General features: G+C 45.6%; 4 protein-coding genes across 4 annotated transcripts; 3 read left to right on the top strand and 1 right to left on the bottom strand.

The window, feature by feature from the left end:
* Positions 1-594: 594 nt before the first annotated feature.
* LOC112281917 (LIM domain-containing protein HDR3) lies at positions 595-6,180 on the top strand. Its single transcript, XM_024518954.3, has 13 exons — positions 595-1,227; positions 1,828-1,995; positions 2,151-2,357; positions 2,527-2,767; positions 2,914-3,064; positions 3,259-3,394; positions 3,621-3,704; positions 3,847-3,966; positions 4,120-4,335; positions 4,563-4,625; positions 4,732-4,847; positions 4,998-5,056; positions 5,189-6,180. Exons 3-13 carry the CDS (start codon positions 2,172-2,174, stop codon positions 5,458-5,460), a joined length of 1,644 nt encoding a protein of 547 aa, XP_024374722.1. The 5' UTR covers positions 595-1,227; positions 1,828-1,995; positions 2,151-2,171; the 3' UTR covers positions 5,461-6,180.
* Positions 6,181-6,835: 655 nt separating this feature from the next.
* LOC112281925 (uncharacterized) lies at positions 6,836-8,805 on the top strand. The gene is made up of 2 exons (XM_024518966.3): positions 6,836-7,066; positions 7,416-8,805. The coding sequence occupies exon 2, from the start codon at positions 7,430-7,432 to the stop codon at positions 8,120-8,122; it is 693 nt and encodes a 230-aa protein (XP_024374734.1). The 5' UTR covers positions 6,836-7,066; positions 7,416-7,429; the 3' UTR covers positions 8,123-8,805.
* Positions 8,806-11,029: 2,224 nt separating this feature from the next.
* LOC112279890 (uncharacterized) lies at positions 11,030-12,778 on the top strand. Its single transcript, XM_024514663.3, has 4 exons — positions 11,030-11,427; positions 11,609-11,677; positions 11,893-11,986; positions 12,339-12,778. The coding sequence occupies exons 1-4, from the start codon at positions 11,404-11,406 to the stop codon at positions 12,467-12,469; spliced, it is 318 nt and encodes a 105-aa protein (XP_024370431.1). The 5' UTR covers positions 11,030-11,403; the 3' UTR covers positions 12,470-12,778.
* LOC112279804 (uncharacterized) lies at positions 12,730-16,820 on the bottom strand. Its single transcript, XM_024514568.3, has 3 exons — positions 13,595-16,820; positions 13,335-13,466; positions 12,730-13,190 (listed from the first exon to the last, which is right to left on the bottom strand). Exons 1-2 carry the CDS (start codon positions 16,124-16,126, stop codon positions 13,344-13,346), a joined length of 2,655 nt encoding a protein of 884 aa, XP_024370336.1. The 5' UTR covers positions 16,127-16,820; the 3' UTR covers positions 12,730-13,190; positions 13,335-13,343.
* Between the last annotated feature and the right edge of the window lie 872 nt (positions 16,821-17,692).

Below are 17,692 nucleotides of genomic sequence, written 5' to 3'. Positions count from 1 at the left end.
GTTAAAATCTACCTCTCGGGAGGAGCCGATGCGGCGGTAGCAGCTTGAATCTAGCGATGAACAAACAACGGGTGCCGAGGATCGTCGAGTTGATGATCCCTCGAGATCGACAAAGAATACCGTAACTCGCGCTCGTAATGCTCGCCACTCGGTGTCGGAGCAGTACAATGCCGCGCTCGACCTCTGTCAGCGGCGTTCAAAACAGGCAGAGAGTGAGTGGGTGGCGCTCACCACCAGTGGTGGATGGGTACAGTTCCGGCGAGAGTGGTGGGATGGAATGGTAAGTCCGTGGGTGCATTTCACCGCGAGTGTGTGCGGATCGAACAGATGCAATCGGATCCGCGTATTCTCCTCTCTGTCGAGGGACTACCTTTCAACGGCGCTGTTGGGGTATCTGGTCGCCTGTGGGGCATGGTGCCGGGCCCACTCGTCGATTGGTGTTGTGAATAATTGACTAGTCACCGGCCTGCTTTTAGCCCCTCCGTCGCATGCACGCAGTTCGACACTCGGTTTTGGGGGGGGAGGATCAGGCTACTAGGGGCAATGATCTGCGATGAGCTTAGTGGAGGTCGATGTCGAGCAGCTGAGTGTGTACTGACCGATGTAAACTTCATGCTCATCGTGGGCTTAGTTGCGTATAATTTTCGTGAGTTGGTGGTGTAATGTTGTAAAGTCGAGAGAGAGAGAGAGAGAGAGAGAGAGAGAGAGAATCTTTCAAGTTTTACACAAAATTTTCCTGGTTTACGGTTTGGGGTCCCACTGGGATGTGCGTTTCGTGATAGGGATGATAATGTTCGAATTGTGTCACATCTGAGTCAGACGCTTGTGATAGAGAATGGAGTGAATCAGACGATAAGACTAGCCATCCTCTTTGCTTCTGCTCTGCGGTCTGAGAATGCGGACGACGCGGAGAATAGTGCGAGTTTATTTTGCGTTCTGTTCCGAGTGTGTCTTAACCGAGTGTGTAAACCCGCTGGTTCCTCACCTCCCTAATTCTGCTCTCAGTCCAGGGGAATTACACAAATAGGATGCTAAAAAGCTTCAATTTGTTTTTCCTGTTAGTATTTTCTGTGGTCGTTGCAGTTCACTGGCTTGCAGAGCTTTTCTGAGCTGGTGTAAAGTGCCCTGACTCGGTTCGCAACTGGGGCGTTGCTACTTCAAACTAAGTGTACTCGGCGAAATTGCCAAAACTTCCTGGCTGGAGGTTTAGAAGAAACGGAACTGAAGGTACATAGCTATGTCCCTACTATGTTGCGAAATTCTAATGCCCATGAGTTAAGTTTTTTCCTCCCAGTCTCTCCATGGGTTCGGAACGGAGACCAGATTCTGTGGTTGAGGGCGATCCCAGGACGGCACTATAGGTAATAAACGGCTCTAAGAGTTGCTGATGATATGGTAATGGCCATGGCTATGGCTGCAAGGCATAAGGGTACTGTACCGACCTGGTCTTCAAGCGTTTTGGAACAAAGTACTCATTTAGCCTGCCTTATGGATTGTTCAGCTTGCTACTCTACTACTAGGTTCATCATCTTCTAGTCTCATGGAAGAGCTCAACCTCTTTCTCGCAGCTTTCATTTCTACCCCACAGACGTCAATGTCGGTCACGAATAGTCAAGTAGGCCTCCCGGGGTAATTTGGTTAATGAGAAGCCTCTGCTCCATGAGAAGCCTGGAATGACGGAACAATGTTTTCCTATTGACGCCATAGCCACAGCAGAATATGTCAATATCTGAGGGCTGTAGGGGTAAAGTGCAATCTTCAGTTTCGTGGCGCCCTTCGAGCAGTTGGACGAAGTATATCGATCTGGAGTGGGTTGTTTTGGTGCAGGGTCGTTTGTTTGTTGCCATGGAGACTCCGAGGTGGGAGGCCTGGATCAACATGCGCAAGCCACCAATGTTGATGTGTTAACTCGGTTGCTACACAAGCAAACCGCCGGCTCGTGCACTACCGCAGAGGCTTGACAGGACCTTCGTGACGGCTTTGCTCTCCTAACTGGTGAGTGTTATGGTTCCAAATGTTTGATGGTTGAGCTCAGCATCTGCGAGTTGCCAAACACACTGGGCTCTCTAGAAAATCTCTCGAAAATCATACCCTGAGGACATCGATCAGTGCGCCGTACTCAGCAAAGAAGGAACCTACTTCTACTGCAGGGAGTACTAAATCCTGCTAGAATGGGGTGGCTTGATTCTATTTTTGGCGCTGGCTCTGGCTCTGGCTCGTTCGAGCATCGCCGCTATGGCGAAAACGAGTATTACGAGTATCCAAGATATCCTTCTGGCTTGTCACACAGCGGTGGCTCTGGATCATATCAGGGAGGCTCTAGTTCTGATTCGTGGCGTGCACCCAACATTTTCGAGGTAGTCACTCCAGCATCTCATTATCCTCTAGACCCAATTGTACCTTTTATGGTTATGACCTCTTGGATGCGAAATCAGTATCGAACTGGGAACTGTTCTTGTGTAGTATTAATACCAGATACATGCCAAATGTAAGCTTTCTCATGCAAATCGTGCAAGAATTTTGCAGGATCCTTATGCGAATAGGTATCCGAACCAAGGCGGGAGCTATCCATATGACTATGAACGCTTCAGTCAAGACTATGGACGCTCTAGTCACGACAATAGACGCTCATGCCAGGATTACAGGAACCCCACCGGTTACATGGGCTCTGCCTATGATTATGGCGCCAGTGAGCCCATCTATCCAGCATGGTGGGGTATTGAAGAGGGCAGGCAAAGCAGGAAGCAGGACACAGTAGATGATGAGAGTAAGGCAACCCTCACACAGTATATTGAGGAGGAATCAAAGCCAGAAGATTTCTTAAGAAATTAACTACGCACGCCTGTTAATTCTCGAAATCATAGTGTTGGAGCACAGGAGTTAATGTTGCTCTTCTTGTGCAATCGTTTACAGGCAAAGCTGAGGCGGAGGATGACTCTGATAATGAGGTTGGAGGCTTAGTCAGTGATATGGGAACTTTGAGTATCCATCACCATCAGTATCCACCACCTCAACGCACATCTGTCATTGCTCCATACAACCATAACTATATGCCTGCACCAAGGTAGGGTTTCTAGTTGTTTAGTACCTCCCAACAGGAGTTTTGTAGCCAATTATTTGAACACTAAAAGCTTCCTTCAAATATACTCTTGGATGATACCATTTTAATGGATCTTAGAGGGTGGCTGGGTGAACAAGGCGTGCTGAAGATCACTCCTTTCAAATTAACACATGATCTGGAATGGTTGCGTGTGATAGATCTACCTCACAGTCAATTTGCGCTGGGTGCAAGCAGACATTAAGTCATGGGAGGTTTCTGACATGCCTCGGTCAGAGTTGGCATCCTGCCTGTTTTTGTTGTCGGTCCTGCCATAAGGCGATTGTAGATCGTGAGGTATGTGACCCTTCAGCCCATCGGAATGGTGCTGAATGTCACCGCGAATTATGCATTCTATTTAATTAGGCCATTGGCTATTCCTTCACAGTACTCTGGCTTTTTGTATTATAAGAAAAACTTGCTGTCTGGAATGGAAGGTCCATGTCTAGTACTTTGGAAGGTACTGTAGGAAACGTAGTCTGCGTTCTCTACTGGGAGACTGATAGTCGCCTTGGCTGTGCAGTTTTCTGTACAGGAAAAACAGCCGTATCATCGAGAGTGTTTCAAAAGGGAATTTCATCCCAAATGCGAAATTTGTTTTAATTTCGTAAGTGACCATATATCTCTACTGGCGTCTAGCACCGTTCTTATATTCTCTGAATTCCTTGGAAGGCACAGAATAGAGAGGATAGGCGACTGGAAGAGTGTACTTTTTGAAAGGACCTACTAAAAATAGCCCTTTTTCGCAGATTCCTCCTAATTCTGAAGGATTGATTGAGTATCGATCGCACCCATTTTGGGACCAGAAATACTGCCCGTCACATGAGCGAGACGGAAGAAGGCGCTGCTGTAGTTGTGATCGAATTGAGGTATTTATCCGCACTTGAATGAGCCCATCGAGCTAGTTTTTTTTTCAGTTGTTTTTGCACTTTCACAGCAAGTTATCAATGTTGACCAAATTTACTGCTAGAGTATCTTGGCAAAAGCAACCCGTTTCTGATTTTGTGCTTCTGTTTTTGCAGCGTGTGGATCAGGGTTATACTCCCCTGGGAGATGGCAGGAAGTTGTGCGGAGAATGCATGGATTCCATGGTGATGCACACAAGGGATTGCCAGCCCCTGTACCGAGAAATCCTCAAGTTCTACAAAAATAATCTAGGCATGTCTATTGTTCAGGAAATACCAATGCTTTTGGTGGAGAGAGCTGCTCTCAACCATGCCAGAGAGGCTGAAAGGGATGTAAGTTCTCCAATTTACATTTTGTTACCGCCTTAAATAGCTATATTCATCCTCTCTAGATCTCAGTGGGGTTTTAGTGTTGAACGTGTAGCTCTCTGTTGTTTAAATCTTATTGTAATGCTGTATGTAAACGGCTCTGCAATGAATTTTTGAATAGTAAGAATAGCGATATTTAGTTCTGCAGTTCTAGGTATTTTCTGATGTATGGATTGATGACATTTACGCAGGAACATATACATGCTCCAGAAACTCGAGGACTGTGCCTGTCAGAAGAGCAAACAATAACTACGGTACGTCTTGTGTGAAGACTCTTTCTTAGTTGCATACAAAAGCGTAGTGTAAAACTCATGAAAGAACATTACCCACGAGTGTGGAACTTTGATTGGAGCAACACAGGTCTACGGTACTAGTCCAGATGAATATGGAGATTATACCCATCACGAGATGCAGACGAGGAAGTTGACTCGTCATTGCGAAGTCACCGCCATCCTTGTTCTCTTCGGTTTACCCAGGTCTGTATTTATGATGTCTCTTCATTTGTGAGATGATCTTTTTGTTTTCATTTTTACTTTTTAACTTTATTTAAATGTGAAGCTAGTTTACAGTTCCATCGTCAATATATTTATAAGGGCACTGAAACAACTATCATCGTCCTCGTGCAGTTTGCTGACAGGTTCAATCTTAGCACACGAACTGATGCACGCCTGGATCCGACTTGACGGTAAGCATAACACACTTTCCCCAAAAGTATTCTCTGCATTCTCAATCGAAACGACAATTTTCTCGTGATTTTAATTAGGGCCGAATAACCGTGTTACACTTGAACTGAACAAGTACGTGTCTCTGAACACAGGTGGGTTTCCTAGTCTGGATAATGACATAGAAGAAGGAATTTGCCAAGTGATAGCTCACATATGGCTCAAAGAAGAGCTTGAGAAGTTAAAGAGAAAGGGTAACGTCTCTGAAGCTACAATACGTCTGGGCGACTTTTTCCTACACCAAATTGAGACCGACTCGTCACCCATCTATGGAGATGGGTTCCGAGCTGCCTATGCTGCATACAAGGAGTATGGACTTTCAAAGACCCTTAATCATCTTAGGAACACTGGGAGAATACTCCGATAAACGGCTTTGAACCAGGTCACGGGCTCTAAGTCCCATTACCTGGTGTAGCGGCTCTGCTTGTGATCAAGCAGACTGTTACAAGTTCGGAATTTAGCTGAGCAGCCTGCATATTCCTGTCAGAGGGCAAGAGCAGCTTTCCCTTGAAAGCTGTTGCCCTCGAGTGACCTTTCAACATGATTCAGTCGACTATTGGTTCCCTCACTAATGGTTTCCACTTGCCACTAGCAATGTAAACTTTCCTTTCTCTCTCGGTTGGAAGGGTCTTTCTCTTGAGATTCTCTTTCTTCCAGGCTTTAGCAGATGGGGGTTTGAGCTCCAGGGGGAAGGGAAGTTGCACACCTAATCTCGTATACAAGTTAAGCTTTACTATCAACTACTAAATCTTTCAGTCTGCATTTAAGTGGGTAGACCAAATTTTTCGGATGGCAATACTGGTGAAGGAGAGGTCGAAAACGTTGTAAAGTAGATAACAAAAGTACGGTGATCTGAGGATGATCATGTTGGAGATATTGAGAAAGAAGTTTTTCAGTGATCTATGTAAGCAGAGTAGGCTTCCACTAGCAGCTGAGCCTTTCGGATGAAGTTAGAGAGGACCGGTGGTGCGACAGACACTACTGTAACCTAGCATTGTAATTGGAGGCGAAACATGATGCTCGAGAGTTGTGGGCAGAAATGAGGAATAAACCAGGCCTGTTCTGATCTCCGTTCCTAACCATACAAGGATTTGGATCTTGTGTTGCTGTTGTGATTTTTCCCGTGTTCTGTGCTGTGATTTATGGGTGGAGATAACCCATAACTTCATATTCTTAAGAGTGGTTCAAAATGATTGTGTTAGCTGGTCGTTTTAAAGCGTTTCCATTTCGTGTTGTCATTCGTTCAACAATACCATTGCCAACTATATGTCTTGCATATTTAAAAGAACTTTCATCAACTAACATGCACATCCCCTTGTTGTAGTTTGAATTTGCAAACATCAATTATATTGCAGTCATACAGTCACATTCAATAAATTTGTAAGTTTGCAAACACACACTCATCAAATATATTGCACTCAAATGTTTGCAAATTTATGTACTGACACACTCATGAATGAGAGTGAGTGTGCGTCGATACTTGTTTGCATTCACGCAACGTGACACGGAAATCCACAGACCAATTCTGCCATGGAATCACGCCCCGATCGATTAAATCCATCCACGTAGATCCTGCCACGACAAATTCCATCGGAAGCCGTTGGGAGCGCAAACCAACGGTAGGGTTCGTTCCCGCACGTTCCCCAGCGAGCGCGCGCATACCCGTTGCGAGGTAGTGACGGAGTGAGGGAGGGCGTGACGGAGGGAGTGGTGCGTGGGGCGCTGTGCATTCTGACCCCTCCCCCCTCTCGGGACAACGACTCTGTGCGCGCGACTCCTTGAAATTACGCCCCTTCACTCTCCATCGCCGTCGCCCACCGCATTCACTCCCTCCCTTATCTCGCCCCCTCTCTTCGCTGCCTTCCTCCCCTTCTCTTCTCTTCCGAGCGCGACGGTCGTTTTCGGTGTTCAATTTTGCCTTGACACTGCATTGACTTGACACTGCATTGAATTTGCAGCGATTGCCGCGACAGGTAAAATTTCTCCGCCGTGTGCTTGTGAACTCAGAGTGAGATGCGTCGGTTTAGTTCGTTGTGGAACTAGGTCGAACTTGTGTTGCTTACTTAATCCCCGTTCGACTTCTGGGGAAGGATGTGTTCCATAGCGACGTGAGATCGTGTTGGGGTTTGCCGCGGATCAGTCTTCTGATCTTTTCTCCAAGCATGTGGCTCCATTGATTGTCGTTATATTATGCGGAGGGACGTATTTCAGGGATCTGCTTGTAAGTGCATTTTCGGGGGTTGTCTTGAGGTTAAGAGGGGTTAGCGTAGATGGGATAGTTTCAGGAGGAGCGTGACTAGTTCGTTGTGTTTTGCATCGCAGATTGTGGAGTTATCATGAAAGGCTTGACGATGCGTCGGGTCTTGAAGAGGTTGGACAGCATTCGGTCGTGCAAATGTCCTGTCAACGGTGATAGTGATAAGGAGGAGTGTCCTCTCACCGCCCCTCCGTCCGCTCCGCTTCTTGCAAAACGGTCGCGCCAACAGTCTAGTAGCAGCGAGGATTCTGCTCGTCCCTCCACTGTATTGATTGCGAAGCGGACGCGTCAAAAACTTAGCGTCGATTGTACTATCCCGCGTGATGATACTAACAGCGCTCTCTCCTCCCTCCCACGTAACACCCTCGGGTGCGTAGGAATTCGCAAGAGGCGAAAGGGCCTGGTAACTCTACTGGTTGGAAAGGAGCGGCAAGTCTTCAAGGTAGAGCCGCAGATGCTAGAGCACCGACTATTAGAGTGTCTACTGGCTCGCTCTAACTGCGGCGCCGATACTCCTCACTCAGACTCGAACTATGAAGCGTTGCGAGATGATCAGGAGAATGTTAAGGAGAATGTTCCCATTAGTCAAAGCTTCTCGGGAAAGGAGAATGCTAGGGAGAATGCGCACAGGAAGGTGTGTCCAACCAGGAGTGGACCCATACGCCTGGACTGTGACGCTATTCTTTTCGAACACATTTTGTGGTTGCTTAATAACGATGACCCAGCTATCCGTCAACTAAACATTGACGAGCTAATGGAGTTCTACGAGTGAATCATCTCGCCATGACCCCATCGTGAACAGGTATCGTACTCTGCCTGAGGGGGCTTTGAAATCAATCGTCTATGATGGTCAGCAGCTCATTAACACTCTCAATTACTTCACATGCCCCTGAAGCTTGAAGGGTAGACTGTGATCTCGTCCACTCTGAAAAGGCGAGATATCATTCCATACTGTGTATATGCAAGTATCCGATTTCGACAACCTGGTTCTCTTCGCTCACAGAGAAACACGGTATACCATGTTTGGCATATTGTGGGATATCCGTGGTGCAATCTTTGACCAGATTAAGATACAGAAGCACATCATGTTAGGAAGAAGATTGCCGCTAGCAATCATCTTGGGTTCACCACTGAGAGGCGGGGGGGCAGGCATTCTAGCTGCCATCCCCTGCAAATGGTGAAATATATCCCTGGCGAAGCTTATGAGGTCTACAGACGAGGCTCTGCGGGACTGCTTCGTAGACGACAGGGTAAATATTTTTGTAGATTTAGGTTGCCAGTGGTCGATTACTTCACAGACTAGAAACTCCCTTGCGTGTTTGAGAGAATCCAGTCGCGAATTGAATTCTAGGATTGCTTTTCTGGGACGTCTCATACGATGAGAGCTTGAGTAGAGATAGACTGGAGCCAAGCACATGTACATTATTAAGCGGAGATAATGCTTTTATTATGGAACTTCTTGCTTGCACCTTGAAACTGCATAGAATCGTCCAAATGCATTCTGCATGCTGGGGCTGCATTTACCAGTTGACTTATAACCTGAACTTCCACGGCATTTCACCGACCATATCTAGACACGCTTGAAAAGACGGTGGAAGTTATGGATTCTCTGCGCCGTGATGCATGAGTCACACCCTTCTATTTGGTAATCACTGCCTGCTATCAGTTACTATTCGTTAGCAGCCCTCTCGACAATGTTAAGTCGACATTGGTAGAATGGATGACTTTCACTCACCCCTCGTTTGAGCTAATCTTTCACATACCATCGTCGACTATCTGTCAGATCACCACAAACCACCTACCACACATTTTTCTTACTCCCCATTTCTACTCATCATCTACAACGTTATACACATGGTTTTGCCAGTAACACGCTCCGCTGCGGGGATACTCAACAGGCAGCGAAAGGTCGTGACGTGAAAATGACGCTTCCCCTGTCTTGTATCGAGGAGCCGAGTACGAATGGGCGCGAGAATCAGAGCTCCAAAGTGGTTTTGCGAGATTCTGGAGAACTGTTACAATGGGGAGAGACGGTGTAGGTGAAGGAAGAGGGGACATTCATAAAGAGTGTCCAAACCTATTATTTAAAAATAAAAATAATATATATATATACATATATATAGATAGACATTTTTCTCTCTGTGGGAGGTGAGGAGGAAGATGGGGTATTTAGGAAAGGAAGAGTGTTTCTGAAGCTCCAGTTCTGTGGCGAGGAACCTTCGATTTCATTCGATAACATACTACTCGTGCGTGAACACATTGGCGCTATTGCTTGGGAGACAAGTTTCAGAAGTGATGCACTATTATGATATTGATTCAAATTTCCTTATCTAAAACATGCTGTTCCGTTTGTTAATCTGATTATTAATTATTGATTTTTTTATCTGTCCACAACCAGCAGTTCAAAATTCTATTCAATTCCATGAAGTGTACCGAAAATGAGTACAAGTGTTGTTTCCCTAAAGAATGATAAAATATGATTTGCCAAGCATTACTTAGCATTATCAAGATCATATCTATCAAACGTCAAACTAGTTTTACTACTAATAATAAAGTCAAACCTGTCTTTTAAAGATTTGTATGAGAATTAGTTTTACTACTAATATTAAAGTCAAAAGTTTCATAATAGTGCTGTCATGCAAAACTTAAAGTTGTAAATTCAATCAATTAATAAAAGCATAGAAAACCAATCCATAGCTTCCCACAAAGTCTTTTTGTGCATTAGATATTAAACCTACTATCAATACACACACACTAAAAGAAAAAAGAAGCTATTATACAGGTAATGCTAAAAATTCTAGTATATGAATTTTACATCATATTATATAAAAAAAAAAAAAAAAAAAAAAAAAAACCAACTTTGCAATATTTTTCTCACTCACATCCACCAAATATCTTGAAATATTGGTTGTTGTGAGAATAATTTATTATCATTACTATTATTATTATTTTAAAGAAAAAGAAATACAGCCGCACTCCAAGGAAGGATGTCAAATTAGAGCCAAACAACGAAAAGCCAAAATTGAACCCTTTCATATTCAAACACTCATGTTTGATTCTAAAACCAAAAGCCTCCAATTTATAAAATCCACTTCTACTCATAAAATTTTTCCTTATACTAAAATGACCATGTTCTCTCATCACATTTATTTGAGTTTTTCTATACAAATATAATTATACACATAAAAATGTATACATATAAAATTTTGGACTTGGGCGGTGGCGGTGGCGGCGGCTTGTGAAGTCACTGCAGCGGTCATATACAGTTAAACTTCATTCATCCAAGAGGGAAGATCAGGGGCTTCCAAACCTTATGAGGAGGTTGGCAGCAGACATTTTCAAGTCGTGCGGACAACTTTCATTCACCCATAATTCGTCCATAATTCATCCATTTTTGCCCAAGTTCTTTAGCCACGGCACTGCACAAGCGTGCGTTTTACAAACTTGGTGACCAAGTTTCATTCATCCATGAACCCTCTGGGAAGAGCGAGCCACCTGGTGTCACCTTAGCAGCCCGCAGCGGCGGAAGAGCGGGAATTGTAGGCATTGCGCAGCGTTGCCCAGCGTGGGTTCCACAGACAAATCCGTGCGCTTCTGGCCATTCTACGACGTGGGTCCCGCCAGCATTGATCGCTATATTGTGTGTAGTCGGGACTTGAAGGGTCTCAGCACTCTTTGCGGTTGGTAAAGTTCGGAATTGTTGTTTTGTTTTGTTTTGTTTCGGTTGCCTCAGAGATCCGTGAATTCTATTGTTGCCCGATCACGTAGCTACATTGGCTGAGGTTGGGCTGCTACGGAGGCGGGAGATGCGCAGGAGCGATGTGATTGCGTGTTGGATCCTTTGCTAGTTTTGTGGGGTGGTGACGCGGGGAGGAGAGGCTGCGAAGGAGCACCGTGATCGTGTGGTGTATTCTTGCCAATTCTGTGGGGTGACGCTGAGGGCGGTGTATACGAGGGAGTTGCGTAGGAGCACTGTGATTGAGTGTTGTGTCGTTGTCAATTCTGTGGGCTGACGCTGAGAGAGGTGTGCGAGGAAACTGCTTTAGCGTTACTATGGGTTCGCGACACCTAAACCAGGTACACGCCGAAATCTTTCGAATTTAACTTCTGACTTCCGTGAGGATGGTCCAACTTAATCTGACTAGTGTCGCGTGTCTTGTCCACGATGCTTCCTTAGTCTGCTTGAAAACTGGGTTTCGTAAATCTGAACTTTTGTAAACAGCAGTATGCTCATCAATTTGAAATTGCTCTAATGCAGATGCTCGGATATTGTCCCGAACCTCAGGTGCCGACGCACACTGATGCTCCCGTAAACTCAAAATACGGGGTATGTGTTGTTTTTCCAAAGAACCAATTGCCGTTGAGAAGTTTTAACTCGCACTACACCAATTGGAAGAGACGCCCACTCTTTGTTCGAGTGGAACCTATCTTTCTAAAAGCTTCATAGAAATAATCGGTGTTTAGATTTTCTTTTTGATTTGTATGATAAACTCACGTCTTCAGATGCGAGATATTAAACTTTTGCTCAATTGCTCTCTGCAGACTCATATGACGGTCAAAGCGCCTAATGTTTCAAATGCTAGCAAGGAGGTTCAGGAGAAATTGATAGTCCTGGCCTCCTACATGAAGAAAAAATGTAAGTGTTCTCAGCTCTCACGAAGAAAGTAAATTGCTTCTTTCTCGTTCTTGGGTTTTCTGAACTGCTCTCGGTTCAAACTCTTCGCGCCGACTCCAATCATACGGGTAGAATTTGTTGTGTTCGAGGCTAAAGCCATGACCTTCAGCAATAGCTTTTAGAATGCAGTCTCCGCAGAGCTTGTGGAAAAAGATAACTCTCTTGACAATCACGCCCCTGAAGGATTCTTGTTCTATTACAGACTGCTGAATGCATTTCAACAAGGGTCAACTGTGTTTTACCGAAGCGCACGTGTCTTGCAAAAAGCATCAGCGTTTGGTTTCTAAGGTGATGATCGCTTTGTGACGTGCAGATGGAGCCACATGTGATATCGACACAAAAAACAATGCTATCTATATAACTTCTTTAGATGGACGCCTGCATATTTCCAACGTTATGAAATACGTGCGAAACCACCTTCATCAATCGAGTGAGCAAGTTTGAACTGGCTGGACAATTTAACATGTCACAATCTGATTATTAGGCTGTGAGCTACGTGAACAAGGCGGGACGTTTTTGGGAATCTTTCTGGTTCTGCGAAGGAAGATAATGCAATACTTCGTTTACATTTTTTAGGGTGGTTTTCAAATATTGAGTGCTTCTGTGGATATTGTAATTAGAATATTTCACAGCGCACTGTTGCACTGAATCGCTGGTGATTTTGAAGAAACATTAGAGATAAACTTGTAGGAGGAAGCAAGAAATGTTCTACTCTGAATGTAAATTTATTTTTTGATTACAAATCTGCACATATGTATATATGAAGAGCTACCTTGTGCCTCGATTCTAGTTTTTCGCCAGTAGTGCATCATAGAACCAACACGTATACAAAAATTACCCATTTGACACAGAAACCAACTAGGAAAGATGATGAGAAGTACGCGGATATGAAAAGGGTCCAATTTCAGGGACTAGGCTCGCTATTTTACATGGCTGTTTTGCAACGTTGACAGAAGACCTATTTCTCCACCTATCCTGCTTAACACCATGGAATTGATCACATTTTATAGACGAAATACCCTCTACTTGGTATCATACATGGCCGTTCCTCATTTGTGGTGTGTTAGGAGGGAAGCAGTGAGCTTCACAGACTCCTCGTGTGTCCCAGAGTAGAAGCTGAGGTGGTAATGATATAGACAGACAGGTGTTGCGTCCTTAAGTTGGCCTGAGACAACAAGTTGACCAATGCACGTGTCAGATTGCGATTATGCGTAGGTTACTTCTCACCTACTTCAATGGATACATCAAAGAGGAAGGTATGCCAACGAAAATATGGACAAAAAGTGAAGTGGAGGAGTTGGGTTGGGACCTTGGTCAATTAAGATTTGGCAGGCGGAAGTATGTCGCTCTTGAGGGAACCCATCTTGGACTTCCACTTGCGAGTGGGGCGCTTCACGGCACATTTCGACAAGATTTTCTTCATGGCCTTGCTGATGGACACCTGGAATGAACCATTCATTCAAAAGTGTGGTAAGAAAAAAAAATGAATTCGCCAAAGCACACCGCCAAAAGATCACAATCGCTACATATTGCTGCTTGTGCAATGCGAGTATGGCGATTGATACTTACCATAACAGTCTGTTCGTCCTCAGAAGAATGCTGATGCTTGGTGAAGTGCAGCTTGGTATCCTTCACGCCGGAAGCTTTGTACTTTCTCTGCTTATATGCTCCAGCAGGGGACAGAAGCTCCAGAGTAGCTGCACAGGTGGGCGATCGATTGCTATGCTCGTCGTTGTGAGGAGGTGAAAGGGTGGTCGCAATGAAACAACTGTGGTTGGACTTGTTAGAGGAAGTTAAGCGTAATGGGGAAAACTTCATGCCGGGAAACGCACTGAATTCGTCTCTCCGAGACCTTGTATTCTGTTCCAAGTTTGGGTGTTCATCCTCGGAGGACTGACAAGCATCTTGTGGAGACGTCGAGCAGTGGGATTTTCTCTCGGTGGCAGCGCAGAAACTGTCTAGCTCTGAGTCGTTATTACAAAAGCGCGTAGAGAACGTTGCAGTCCAAAGCTCTGGGCTATGCATCGGCCCAGGGAGGGAGTGCAATGTGTTCGAGTTGAAGGGGTCATCGGATCCAAGCAGCTCAATGTTTGACGTGGTTGTTCCATTATCTTTTCTACTTGCATCGTCGCAAGCAGGTTTTTCAAGGCAAGAGCTGGGGAATGACAAGCTCACGCATCGTGACTCTACAAAGGTGCGAGCAGCAGTTGAGTTAGGACTGTAACCCGGAGCGAGGGCGTCGCAATCGCCTTCGCCGAGATCAAATGAGACATTGCAACTCGAAATCGACTGCGATCCAGAGGTGACCGTAGGTGAGAATGATGGTGTCCCAGGGTCAGATCTTAGGGAGGGATTCGAAGATGGCAAACTGCCATCGCCTGGTCCGCGGAGGACACTTCTTGGGGAAGATGAATCTAGGAAGTCTCTAGGGCCGTCCCTCTCTGCCATTAAGGACCGAGTTGGCCCAAACATCCCAGGTCGCTTTTTGGTAAACAGCCCGTCTGATGAGTCGTCCGCTCCCCTGCTAGAATAAATTCGCCGAGTGCCTCGAAAATCATGCGAAAATTTCGATTTTGTTAAAATCGAAGTGGAGGTGGTGTCAATTGCGGAGTTTGAGGTCTTTGATAGAATTACAGGAACCCCATCCACAGTCGCACTCGTCAAATTGGCAGAATATTGACGGAACAGAGTTAGATACGGCGAGTCGTCCAGTTGAAGAGTGCTTGCAAAAACCTCTTCTGCTTTAACCTTCCCTGTGGGCGCCTCCCATTTGAAAACAATACGCCCTGACCTCGATGAAGAAGAAGTTTCTTTTCTTTCCAAAGTTTGAGGTTTGGAAATCACTGGTGCAATGAAGTTTACTAGGTCCCCGACACCAATTGATTCAGTTGTGTTTGTATTGTCGCACACTCTATCACTGTGCTCGAGCTCTGGCTCTGTTGAGGATCGACAACTGGCGTACTCCGACCGTCCATCGAAAGCATCACTTCGTAAAACATCGACAGTGCCAGCAATTTCCTCAGCTAAATCCTGGCTGTCTGTTGTTGACGCAGAACCATACATGGATAGCGATGGAATTGCATTCTGGACCCGCTCAATCTCCACAATTTCTCGCGCCTCGCTTAGAGGAACTTCCCATGTCACTCGATTGACTGTGCAATCTTTCTCCGTGACAGGCTCCAGCCCGAATGAGGTCTTCCACGAATCCGCAGAGGAAGTTAACCTCATGTCTTCTTCCGAAATGGAATCTGGTTCTTGTAACCGTGATAAGCTTCCATACTTGCTACCATCCGACGTTACAGCATCGTCCAGGTGCTTGTAGGTGGGCAATGAAACCAAATTGAGCTCTCCACTCTGGCGCGATAAATTGGAAGCCGAAGCGGGACTGCACACTGCTCGATTCTCTGCATTACGATTCTTCTTCACCGAATTGCTGTACAAAGCTCTGGGAGACTCGTGCAAAGGTCGAGTGCTCGTCTTCCTGTCCAGCGAGATCCTTGAGCTATTGGAAGAGGATTTGGGGTGACCTGGGGAGCTTCGCCACGGTGCGTGCTTGACGGTGTCGAACATGGCTTCAAGCCACTTGGGCGTCTGGGTCGTGAACTTTATCCCGCCGTGCTCAGTCGACGCCGGCTGCTCATCCTCCTCCCAAAGCGCTAGACTCTCATCCTCCGATCGAAAGCTGCTCCCCACGAAATCTACATCTTGTGCTGAAATCCTCGTGTCCAATCGCTGCGCGGTAAGCCTCTTCTCATGGACCTGTCTCTCCGCCAAACCATCACAACACGCTGTACTGTGCCGCGAGGGACTGGCATTCACTAGCCCCTCTAAGTTCTGATGGGACACAACACGTTTTGTCCCGAATAACCCAAACCCATGAGTCACTTTAGACTTCGCTGACTTCTTCCCAGAAGTGTGTGATGATCTTGTACAGCCATACGACGAGCTTGTGCTGATTCCGTTTGAGTATGCTCGGCAACTTCCATTAGAGATTCCTCCATCTTTACCACCTGAGCAGCAGGTACTGCCATGAGAGTTCTTCTGGGCAGCTTCTGCCTGCGTGGAGTAGGATCCCTGCAAGCTCAGCTGATATGTCCCCATCGCTTCTGTCCACTGCTAGACTCGAACCTCAGCACATTCCTTTTCAAACACCCTAGAACTCTCACATAATGTTCCTTGTAAACCTCCTAATCTGGATAGGTGTCTGAAAACGTAGCACGCCCCCCGTCAAGAATTTCAGTACATCGTACTCGAGAAAAATGCAACTCCTCAGACTAAGTGCGTCGATTTTCACTACGATGTGTCAATCCCTTGACTCCTACACCTCAAGTTCAGTATCGTCTGACAGGTTTAGGATGGACCAAACTGCCCAAGATATACCTAGCGGGTGCGTGCGAGTTATGTGGCTATATCAACCTCTTTCTTAGATGACATATGATCGGCATCGTCTGTCTTGACCGTGAGAACTTCTAGGTGAGGAGCTACTAGCTTTGAATTCGAAGGAATCCATGGATTGTAGTATTTTTCTGGGAATCCTAAAAATGTGGTACCCAAAATTGGAAAGCAACGAGTATCGTTTTAAATGCTTTGAGGCTGCGCCTCCGCATGACGCCACCTGCTCCAAGCGGGGAGGGCATTGGAAGAAGACTGCAGATTGGAACCCTAATCCTAGGTCCCGGATTTACCCCCCTTCAATGAGAATCAGAGCATTATCAGAAACTCTCGCCTTCACGGTTGGAGGATGTTGCATTGTCGTTCCAAGACTTTTGGGTGGACCATTCTAACGAAGAATTTTAGAAAAAAAAACTCGTTTTGTCATCACCCACTACAAAAACAAGCTGAAATGGGCTGGAACTACAGATAATCATGGGCATTAATGGTCACCTCTTGCTTAATTATCAGGTGATCGAAATTTAAATGCATCACATAATTTTTTCCTGGAAAGTTACGACCACCAACTGATTGCGTCGTCGCACCATTTTGTGGTATGGATCACAGAACATTCCATGACAGTAACTTTACTTGGGTTGAATGCTTGAATCGTCTGACATTATCTATTTTTAACCCTCTGCAATCCTGTAACCAGCGTTTACTAAGTGCTGTTTTAACATCGAGTCCCTATCTTCCTGAATCCCAACCTTGCTATATGAGCACTGTCCGGAAGCCATGCATGGAAAGGTCGATCAACCCGAAGTGGCTATTGCAACCAGAGATACAGTCTTAATGCTTCTACTTTTTATGACACTGTTTGAAGCAAGACCGCTATTGACAACAGCAGGATGAAAATTTCTGCTCCATCCGTCTCTTACCAATTTAATTATCATTATTTCCAACCGTGTGCTTCCCTGCACATCACGTTATCTCCTTAGAGCCACAACAGGGCAAGTTCAAGCAAAAGACACGATGTCACACAAAACGAGAGGGAGAGAGAGAGAGGAGATTAAAGAAACAATAAATCCTCTAAGAAGATATGTTCGGTGAAACAACCGTCTGCGCGGCACGCCATCAAAAGGGATTTGAAACGAGTTGGTGGCTATTGTGCAACCATGAGAGAAAAGACTCAGTCCAGTTCTAAACGCGGTTAGCCGGCGCCCACCCACAGATCCTACTCCTAATTACGGCGGAACCAGAATCACTTCGCTATAAGGTCCGCCCCAAAACCTGCAA

The sequence above is a fragment of the Physcomitrium patens genome, chromosome 1 (assembly GCF_059467195.1).
Source record: "Physcomitrium patens ecotype Gransden chromosome 1, ASM5946719v1, whole genome shotgun sequence".
NCBI classification, from domain to species: domain Eukaryota; kingdom Viridiplantae; phylum Streptophyta; class Bryopsida; order Funariales; family Funariaceae; genus Physcomitrium; species Physcomitrium patens.
The sequence above is the reverse complement of the archived record's forward strand: the minus strand, read 5'-3'. Positions and strand labels throughout refer to the sequence as shown.